Source organism: Rhinopithecus bieti, unplaced genomic scaffold, assembly GCF_001698545.2.
Source record: "Rhinopithecus bieti isolate Rb0 unplaced genomic scaffold, ASM169854v2 scaffold_41913, whole genome shotgun sequence".
Taxonomy (NCBI): domain Eukaryota; kingdom Metazoa; phylum Chordata; class Mammalia; order Primates; family Cercopithecidae; genus Rhinopithecus; species Rhinopithecus bieti.
In genome coordinates this window covers 132,822-143,940 of record NW_016818964.1, presented here as the reverse complement: position 1 = coordinate 143,940, position 11,119 = coordinate 132,822, and the positions used below count along the sequence as shown (strand labels likewise).

Here is an 11,119-nt window from a genome sequence, read left to right as displayed (position 1 = left end):
CCAGTATCACTATTGAATCCCTCCACTTCAATCCATCTTTTTATTTTTTTATTTTGATACATGATGTGTATGTCCGAGAGCCTTAGGAAGAGGATGGGAATCTTTTCATGCAGCATCCATAGGAACAGTGGCCCCAGGGTATATTTTTATTAATACTTAAAGGAGTGTACATGTTGATGCTGCTAACAACTGGGTGTGCTTTTTTCCACAGGGCTCTGAACTTTTCCACTTTAGAGTGACCGTCATTTCAGGAGTCACTTTTTGTAACTTAATTGAAGAATTTCAGGTAAAATGAAGGGGTGATGGCTGGGGAAAAAAACAGGACAAAACCAATTCAAGAGACATTGAAGAGAAAAATTTGGCAGAATTGTTGTGATGGACGAGGCTTAAAGACAGGGGATCCTGAAGGGTAGCAGTGACACTGTCAGTAGTGATGAAGCCAGGGTGCGTGATGGGTGCCAGGACTGATTGATACTGGCAGAATTTTAATAATACATATAATAATATGTGGCTGTTTTTGTTTTTGTTCCTTCTCCACCTTCCTTGTTGAGCCCAGTTTTCTGACTTTTAATGCTCTTCCTCTCACCCCTACTCCAAAGAACGTATTTCTGTAACTTTTAGTTTCTAGTCTGATTATCCTCCTTATGGCTGTTTGAACTGTAATCATTGTCTTAAATATTTCAAAGGCTATCAAGATCCAAAGAAATTGGAAACTAGAATCAGTCTTTCCCAAATCATCCCATAAAAGCGACAACTCATTTTTGCTTATTCACATAATGACATCTGTTGCCTGTGAGGCATGGGAAGGAATAAGGATTTGATAAAAATCAATTAATGAGTCATTGTCAAATGCTGATGTTACATTAACATTCTCTCTCTCTCTCTCTCTTTGTCTCTCTCTCTCTCCTGTTCTGACCCAGCTCTAAGGCCAGCCCCAATAATGGCTCTGCACTACTACAGTGGTGGGTGGCCATTGCAGCAATGTAAACCTCTAAAACCCTGAGAGAAAAATTCAACCCACTAGGTAAAGAAACTAGGAAAAGAAGCATCTGTCACATAAGGAGTGTGAAGGAAAATCCCTGTTATTTTTTTCTCTCTTTTCTCATCTCTTTGGCTCAAGAGCAGCCCTGGTTGTGGGGAACAGCACAATAGCACAGAGGGCTAACATTCTCGTAGAAGCTCAGCTTTCTTTTCAGAGAACGAGGGAAAGGACCTCTAAGAGTGGAAAGCATGGAGGGACATCTCTATGAGAAGAGGGCTGGAGAAAGGGAGTCCTGATTCTTCATAGAAACTAGCACCAGAAAGAAGCTGCATATGAGCAGGGCACACCTAAAGAAAATAGCAAAGGCTTTGAAATAAAACTACAAAGTAAACATCCTCTAGTTTCTGAGCAGCTCCTGAGTGGCACAGGTACCAACCAGGAAGACACAAATAGCATAGCAACAGCTTGGAAAACTGAACTGACACTGAAACCACCACCCACAGAAGGTGAGGCATAACTTGTGAACTGAACTCAAACAGTGTGATTGATTGCTAAAAATGAACAATAGATAATCAGCGTTTTCCAGATAACTTTTAAACAAGAACCAGAGTCTCCCAACATAACATCAAAAATGTCCAGGATACAATCTGATACTATTCACCATATTTACCAGGATACAATCTGATGTTACTCACCATTATTCACCAGGATACAATCTGATATTATTCACCATATCAAGAACCAAGACAATAAAATCAATTCTGAAGAGAAAAGACATCAACAAAGGACCACAAATGCAATTATCAAATATTCTAAACTAGCTGTTATACCCGTGCTCCAATATGGTACAGGTAAACACTTTTGAAATAAGTAGAAAGTGATAGATTATCAGCAGAGATCTAGAAGCTACTTAAAAAGGACAAAATGGAAATTTTAGAACTAAAAACTGTAGTATCTAAATTTTAAAACTATCAAAAGGACTCAATTGCTGAATGGATATGGAACAAGAAAAAAATCAGTGAACTTGAAAGCAGGTCAGTGGAAACCCAACCTGAAGAAAAAGTATTTTAAGAAGAAGATCTTGCCTCAGGGATCTGTGTGACAGTATCAGAAGGTCTCACATTTATGTCATCAGAATCCATGAAGAAGAGGAGAAAGAGATTGGTATGGGGAAAAAAATCCCAGCACTTTGGGAGGCCAAGGTGGGTGGATCACTTGAGCTCAGGAATTTAAGACCAACTGAGCAACATGGCAAGGCCTTGTCTACAAATACAAAAAAATTAGCCAGGTGTGGAGGCACACACCTGTAGTTCCAGCTACTCTGGAGGCCAAGGTGGGAGGGTTGCTTCAGCCTGGGAGGTCGAGGCTGCAGTGAGCTGAGATCATGCCACTGCACTCCAGTCTGGGTGACAGAATGAGACCCTGTCTCAAAAAAAAAAAAAAAAAAGAAGAAGAAAGGAAAAAAATAAAGACTGAAAAGCCTCAAGTTTGGTGAAGACATAAATTTACATATTCAAGAAGCTTAATGAGCCCTAAACAAGATAAAGATAGAGAAAACCATGCCTGAATACATCATAATCAACTACCAAAAATCAAGATGATAAAATATTGAAAGCGGTCAGAGAAAAATCACACTTTATACAAGGGTACAGTTTGAATGACTGCTGATTTCTCAACAGAAACCACAGAGGCAAAAGAAAGTTATACAACATCTTTAAAGTGTTGGGGGTGAGGGTTGGGTGGGGAGGAAGGATTGTCAATCCAGAATTCTCTACCTACGGAACATATCCTTCAGGAATAAACAATCAAGACTTTCTCAAATGAAAGAAAACTAAGAAAATCCATTGTCAGGAGAACTTCTCTTTTGAAAATGCTTAAAGAAGTTCTTCAAGCAGAAGAAAAGTGATAACAGCAGGAAACTTGAAGCTTCAGGAATGGAGGAAGAACAAAAATGGATAAAAGAAAGACAGGCAGTGACTGCACCATTAATAAAGAAAAAGAATTGTTAAGAAAATATAGAGAAAGTGTATAAAGGTTCTTGGGACTGTTGGAACCTGCTTTTGAAAGTACCCTGAAATAGGCTGGGTGTGGTGGCTCACACCTGTAATCCCAACACTTTGGGAGGTTGATGCAGGTGGATCACTTGAGCTCAGAAGTTCGAAACCAGCCTGGACAACATAATGAAACCCCATCTGTACTAAAAATACAAAAATTAGCCAGGTGTGGTAGTGCATGCCTGTAATCCCAGTTACTCGGGAGGCTGAGTCAAGAGAATTGCTTGAACCCAGGAGACGGAGATTGCAGTGAGCCAAGATCGCACCACTGCACTTCATCCAGCCTGGGTGACAGAGTGAGACTCTGTCTCAAAAAAAAAAAAAAGAAAAGAAAAGAAAAAAGAAAGTACCCTGAAATAGCCAGACCTGGTGACACATGACTGCAACCCCAGCTATTTGGGAGGCCAAGGGAGGATCCTCTGAGGCCAGGAGTTTGAGGCCTCAGTCCAGTATGAACGTGTCAGTGAATAACCACTGCATTCCAGGTTGGTAACATAGCAAAGCTCCGTCAAGGAAAGAAAGGGGAGGAGAAAGGAGAATCCTGAAACAATGAAATGCAACCCATAAGCTTGGATTTTCTTTCACCCAAAATCCATTATGGGGGTAACTTGAAAAAAAGAAAAAAAAAAAGGAGTAAGATCTGTAATTACATTATAGTATTGTCTTAATGTTAATTTCTTGACTTTGATCATTGTACTCTGGTTATTTAAGTGAATTTTGTGCTTAAAATACAAATTACTTTAGGAGTAAATAGACATTGTATCTAAAACAGACTCATAATTCTGAGGTTTAACCTCTTTTAGAAATGGTGTGGAATATTTGGATGGTTGAAGAAGATTAGAAGGGAAACATTTGAAGAAAAAGTGTATTTCAGAACTTTAGAGGTAGCAGTTTAGATGGAGAATACAGAATTCAGAGGTGATAAATGTTTCTCATCTTAGACATACAATAAATGGCTTAAATAAGCAAGTGAAAAAAAATTTTTTTTTTTTTGAGACAGAGGCTCGCTCTGTCGCCCAGGCCGGAGTGCAGTGGTGTGATCTTGGCTCACTGCAAGCTCCACCTCCTGGGTTCATGCCATTCTCCTGCCTCAGCCTCCCGAGTAGCTGGGACTATAGACACCCGCCACCACACCTGGCTAATTTTTTTGTATTTTTAGTAGAGACGGGGTTTTGCCATGTTAGCCAGGATGGTCTTGATCTCCTGACCTCATGATCTGCCTACCTCGGCCTCCCAAAGTGCTGGGATTACAGACATGAGCCACCGCACCCAGCCACAAGTGAAATTTTTACATCATCTGGTGGAGTGACTGAAATTTCATTAGGTAGAAATAGATAAGGAAGGCATTCTGTATGGAGAGACCAGGTACAGATATGGGAAAGTGATTCAGGATTTTTCTTGGCCTCTTTACCAACCGGGGACCTCCACAGCTGGTGACACCCTCCACCTGGGCCTTGCTCAGCCCTGAGCCTGCTGCTGGAGGCACCCTGCCCACTTGTCCCACCTGTGTTGTAGCTTGTACCCATGTTCTTGTCCTGCGTCCAAGTATAATGAGGATACACTGACAATTGAAGAGTGAGGAGGGCAGAGAATAATTTTATTGAGTGATGGAACAGCTCTCAGCAGAGAGGGGACATAGGGGGTGGTCCCTCACCCCTGCAGTCAGGTGGTTTCTTTGCCAGTGTGGCTGAGTCTGGGGCCTTTATGGGCTCAGAATAGGGGAGAGCGTGCTGATTGGTTTATGAGTATGCAAAGAAAGGCTAAAGCGAAGTCACCACTCAAAGGTGGGCACAGCAGTGTAGAAAACCAATTAGGAAGGATAGGTATATGTAAAACAGGTGAAGGGTGGGATCAGTCAGAGGAAAGCATGCCAAACAGGAACACAGGTTCTGAATTCAGTATGTGGATTTACCTGGGACTGCCTTCAGCTTGCAGGTCAGGTTTCACCAGGGACCCGCCCTATCTGCCTAGGCATTTGACTGCCTCCTATCACTCTCAAAAGCATAAAGTTTGCTTTCTGAATAGCTCAAATCCACGTGGCTGGAATATAAGGTTATTTAGAAGAAAACCAGGTAGCTTAGGGTCCAGTCATGGAAAGCTTTGAATGTCAGAGTGAAAGCTTTAGAGCATTCCTGTCAACAATGAAAAGCTATTAAACATTTTTTGGAAAAAGGTGTTTATACACAGACTGGTGTTTTATACAAAGATAAATCTGGCAATGTTAGGATGTCAACATGGACTGGTGGCCTGGGAAGGAGGCTACTAGAGTAGCCTATTTATGAAAAGTGGCACAATAATCACAGTAGCAGTACTGAAAGAATGGAAAGAATGAATGTGAGGGGAATTTCAGAGAATTTGTAGCATGGGAGGGACTGTTTCTAAGAAACCAGCTACCTCCTTGGGTCACTGGGAGGATGGCCGTACCTTTAACTTGAGCTAGGCCTTAAAGCAGCCCGTCATCCTTTTTCTTGTCCTTTGCACTTTCCCACATTCCCTACTGTCCTAGTTCCACTCATCAGCATGTTCTTCTCCCACAAAAGATGATCTGGCTTCCTGCTTCACAAAGGAAACATAAGCCTGGGCTTGAACCCCCTACTCTCTTTATGCCCCACTTCTATATTTAACATACAATGACCCCACCCTTGCCTCACATCTCAGAGAAAAAGACATCACTGTCGCTCTCTGTCAATAATCCTATCTCTCCTCCAGAAATTTACTTGCTTCTGTTAATTAGCTATTCATGCAGACGAAACATTTTGAATACATAAAAAGTTTCCTATACACCTACAAAGAGGATTTTCTAAAGAGGTGGTAGCTTGAAAGAGCACAGACATAGGCCTCTACCTGGAATGTTCCTTTATCTCCTTCTCTTCTGTGAACCCACTTATTCGTCACGATCCAGCTCAGAAAGCGCATTCCCTGACTGCCCTAGGCAGGTAGGCATTCCCTCCTCCCCGTTCCCACAGCTCTTTGCCCATTCCTCTGTGACTGAACAGAGAATGTTCTGCTGTGTAAGCATTTTATCTGCCTCCTTCCACCGTTAAAGACAGGGTAAAGGCATAGGATAATACATGGACTTCTTAGCCCCTATTTATTGTAGGCAAATTGTTACTTGTTCAATTGTCAAGAGACTGTTTCCAAGATTTGTGGATGCTGAATGTCTTTGTAACTCTGGGCAGCATTTTGCTCTCCGATTAATTGTGGGGACCATAAAATTTTCAGTGTTTTGCATTGCTAAATTCAGAAAGCTTAAAGACTTTGCTTTTTCTGTTGCAGATTTATGTTGATGAGGCACCACTGCCATTCCCAGGACACACGCTTATTGCCGTGGCAACAGCGGTAGTGCTAGGGGGATTAATTTTTATGGCATTTATGTTTCAACTGCATGGCATCCATCCGTGGAGGACATTCCAAAGCTGGATTAGAAGAAAACAAGCGAAGTTTTCAAGTATCACTCTCAGTGAGCTGATTCATAGATGAAAGTCTGAAGAGTGAACACATGGTCATCATAATTTCTCTTTATTTTCTAGTTTTATCATACAATTCCAAGAACAATATACTTAAATGTTAAATATGCAAGCTACATAAAATCCTACAGAATTGTCATTATAATTCAAATTGCTACTTGTCAATATATTCACCATTCCCTTTTCTTATTTTGAATACATAGAATATGTCTTATGCCAGGGCTTATGTTGAAGATTTTCCTTGAGGTTTTTAGCAAAGTATAAAATGATAACCAACTCAACATGGAACAGGTGTTCTGTGTAGTTCACCTCTTAGTGCCTGGAGTCCATTCTGTGGGGTCAGAAGCCCTGAGCTCTGCTCCTTCCAGATAGAGTTTGAGTAGAGTGCAGTTATGCCAAGGTGAGGTAGGAGTAAAGACGGCAGATCAGCAGAAGTGTTTTCAGAGACTTGTGGGAATGAAAGAGGAAGCCATTCAAGTTTCTTCCGGCAACTTCAAAACCAGATTGTCATACCTAGAGAGGGAAATGTGACCCCATCACTAGGGTGTTAGAAGAATGCGGTGTCTGAGCAGGGTATTGGTTTACAAACCTACATGCAGCATGGAGAATTCCAAAAGCTGTATCTCTGTGTGCTCTCAAAGTACCTGTCCCCAGGTAGTCGGAAGATGACCATAACATTCAGAGCTCAGAGCTTCATGCTCCCTGGAAAAGCTCAGGAGAGGAGCACACTGTTTTGAAACGTAAGGAAAGGAAGCATCCAATCCAGGTCTGAGACCATCTATCATTAAAATTCCTTAGAGAGGGCAGTGCAGCAAGTGGGCAAGAGAATCAGACTCCAGAGCCACACCTCCTGGGTTTGCCATTTACCAGATGTGTAACCTTGGGCAAGTTAATTTATTCGTGCATGAGTTGCTTCACCTATAAAATGGGAAGATATTAACACCTACCTAATGAAACAGGAAATTTTCCTTGACCCCTTCACAGGCCTCGTGACAGGGATGCCTCACTTATTCAGCCTGCAGCTCTCAACCCCTCATGGGAGGGGGAGCATGCAGGTGAGCGGGTGTAGGAGCCAGAGTGAGCATTTTTGGGTGCCAGCAGGAGCAAAACTCCATGTAGGCCCCAAGGCAGCATCTAGGGAGGAGTAGTCATGATCCCCAAAGTCGCAGAAGGCACATGTTACAGTGCTCTTTTAACTCTGCTGTCCGTGGATGGCTTAACTGTTAAACAGCTCAGTGGGCTCTCTGCCTTTTTGTGGGAGGCAGTTGCTCTTTGCCAGTGAGGGCAGAGGGTCAATGTGACAGCATTTAGTGTCCACACCCATGATACCCAAGCTCTTGTTCAGTATCTAGGAAAAATCAGTTTGCATGAACAAATTGAAGGGTGGTGAATGTGGAGGATTTTATTGCTGATGGAAGTGGCTCTCGACAGGAAGGGGAGTTGGAAGAGGGCTGGAGCAGGAAGGTGATCTTCCCCTGGAGCCCTGGAGTCTGGTCATCCCTGGCCAGACTCCTCTCTGAAGCAACACCGTCAAACCATCCCTCTGAAGTCAAGCTGCTTGTCTCTGACGTCAGACCACAGTCTCCAACGTCCAGCTGCTTCTCTTCTTCTCCCCTTCTCTGCTCTCTGCCAGTTGGGTAATGGGTTTTTAATGGGTACAGGATTGGGAGTGGGGCAGGCCATGTGTAGTTTTGGAAAAGGCAATATTTGAGTAGGAAAACAGGAATGCATGTTCTCACTTTGGGCCATGGTTCCAAGCTTGAGGGTGGGGCTTCTCCAGGGACTCTGCCCTTTTCTGCCTAGAATTTCTCTGCCTCCTGTCCCTATCACTAACAGGGTTCTCAGGAGGATCAAATGAATGAATATGTGTAAAATATTTAGAACAGGACCCGTTAACAGTGTGTATGATAAGTGTTGACTATAATTGATGCTGCTGCCCCTGCTGATGTGTTTAGCTTGTAAGTAATACAGATATTTTTGTCTAATTAAAATAACAAGGGAGATGCACTGAACAAACACTACAGAATGTCAGATATACAAAGCAAAGTCTAAACAATCAGTTTTTGTCATGGGCAGGAATGAGGACATTCTGAGGACCTAGGAAATGAGCGTTTGTCAACTCCTCGGAGCTTCCCTTGGACCAGGGGTCTAGAGATAGAGTATAGCACAGTGGTTAAAAGTATAGGCTCCAAAATCTAAAGCCTGGGTTTTTTTTTTTCCTCTTAATAAACTTTGTTTAATGTTAGAATAGTTTAAAATTTATAGAAAAGTTGTGAAGATGGTGCAGAGAGTTTCTGTGTAAAACCCAGAAAACTTTGTTACTGGGCCCTTAAGCTGTGTGCTTGGGCCCACTCCCACCCTGTGGAGTGCTTTCTTGCTTTAATAAATCTCTGCTTTCATTGCTTCCTTCCTGTGTTTCATTCCTTTGTCACTTTGTGTGTTTTGTTCAATGCAATGTCTCACTCTGTCGGTTGCCCAGGCTGGAGCGCAGGGACAGGATCACAGCTTACTGCAGCCTCAACTTCCTGGGCTCCAGGAATTCTTAAAAGCCTGACCTGTAAAAATGTCCCCAGACTTTAGGCAATACAATGAACACATTTCTATAAATTGCAATTCTACAATGTAACTCTTTTCTATTCTGATGCCTAACACCTTTCAGTTTATTTTGAGTTAGAATCTACCACTTGACAAACAGTGGAACACAGGAAGGATTTCGAGGTTTCAGCTGCAAGGGAAGCACATTAGGAAATGGCAAAGATTTCACTGTAGGAAGAATTGAGGTGATACTTGGTTGGCCAGGCGTCTTAGGCAGTTTTTATAGCAGTAACAACCCTCAGATCTCACTCTTAGTTGCTTACAACAATAAACATTTCTTGCCCACTGGTCTGACAATCAGCTGTGGTGCCTCCATACGTCTTTCATTCTAGGACACAGGCCAAAGAGCAGGGGCCACTTGGGCAGCTGTACAACACATCTGCTCATAGTCTGTCACCCAAATCAAATCATGTGGCCAGCCAGGCTTGGTGGCAAACACCTGTAATCCCAAAACTTTGGGAGGCCAAGGTCAGAGGATCAAACACCAGGCTGGTGTTTGAGACCAGCCTGGGCAACATAGTGAGACCCCCCCCCCACCACCACCACCAAAAAAAATAAATAAATAAACCACCAAAAAAAACCCTACAAAAAATTAGCCAGGGGTGGTGGTGTACACCCATAGTTCCAGCTAACCAGGAGGCTGAGGTGGGAGGATCACTGGAGCCCAGGAAGTTGAGGCTGCCGTAAGCCATGATCACGCCCCTGCACTGTAGCCTGGGCAACAGACTAAGACACTGCATTGAACGAAACACACGAAGTAACAAAGGGATGAAACACAGGAAGGAAGCAATGAAAGCAGAGATTTATTAAAGCAAGAAAGCACTCCACAGGGTGGGAGTGGGCCCAAGCACACAGCTTAAGGGCCCAGTAACTAAGTTTTCTGGGTTTTAAGCCCTCCTTTTGCGATTCCTATCGGTTACCCGTTATCTGGATGAAGGATTTGGTCCGTGGCTAATTAAAGGCTGGGGTGAATTGGCGCCCTATGCAGATGAAGGGATGGTCCCTGTTCGGCCCAGGCCAATCCAGGGCACTTTCCCTTTCCATCTGAGCCGTGGTGGAAGTGGGAGGGCTGCAGGGAGAGTGACCTTTGATCCTTTGTTACTGGGCGTGGGAAGCTGGGGTTTTCTCTTTTGATTTAGCTTTAGGAAGTTGGCATTAATTGGCCTTCGGTTCCCCGCCCAGACACAGGTGCTCCCCTTTTGGTCCAGCTTTGGGAGATTATCGGGACTTGGCCTCAGTCCTGCCCCTAGACCTTGGTGTTTTCCCTTGATTCAGCTTTAGGAAGTCGGCATGAATTGGCCTTAAGTTCCCTGCCTCCAGACCCTATTCTCCTGCCTCAGCGGTAGGGAGACTTCTTACATGGCAATGGGTTTCCACCAGAACACAAAAACGGGAGCTGCTAGAGTCTCCTTAATGCCTGGTCTTGGCTGCCCTGGAATGTCACCTCTGCCTCATTCTACTGTCAAGGTGGTCGCAGGGACAGCCCAGGTTCAAAGGAAGGAGAAGTAGACTCCCCCTTTTTTGACTGGCAAGGGGACATTGCAAAAGATCCTGTTGTTTGGGGGGATTGTTGCAGTCATCTTTGGAAACACAATCTGCCACTTTGATGTTCATCAAAGAAATCTACTTGAGCTGTGAGCCAAACTGGTATTCAACCTCAGAAATTCACAAAATCGGTTCTGAACTGCATTTTCATCTCAGCGTTTGGCCACAGGCAATGAGAGCTTCGTTCAGAAGAGTAACAAAATCATTCTGACCGAGACCATTTTATCTAGATCAGTAATTTGGGGATTTGCCTGTCTCAGTGCCATCCGAAGCAACCATCTAACCCAGAAATGCTAACATTCCTCTTGTTTCAGCAGTCACTGACTACCTACCTCCCTCGGCCCCCTCCCCATCTCACATCACCCTCAGGGGCCTCTGAGCACAGCATCACCCAGGCCCTCCAGGGCCACAGCAGCAGAACCTCCTGCCCAGATCTCTCTAGGCACTGCCATTGAAACTCCCCTCTCAACCACAAC

The 11,119-nt window shown here is 43.7% G+C and overlaps 1 protein-coding gene across 3 annotated transcripts in view; it reads left to right on the top strand.

Annotated features, from left to right (window-relative positions):
- The window catches only part of CATSPERB (catsper channel auxiliary subunit beta), a 196,331-nt gene extending 189,669 nt beyond the window's left edge, over nucleotides 1-6,662 (top strand). For all 3 annotated transcript variants that reach the window (XM_017857906.1, XM_017857907.1, XM_017857908.1), the window contains 2 exons: nucleotides 212-286; nucleotides 6,313-6,662. In XM_017857906.1, coding sequence (XP_017713395.1) covers nucleotides 212-286; nucleotides 6,313-6,516 — 279 coding nt within the window. In that variant the 3' untranslated portion in view covers nucleotides 6,517-6,662. The remainder of the gene's footprint in view (nucleotides 1-211; nucleotides 287-6,312) is intronic.
- Nucleotides 6,663-11,119: the final 4,457 nt, after the last annotated feature.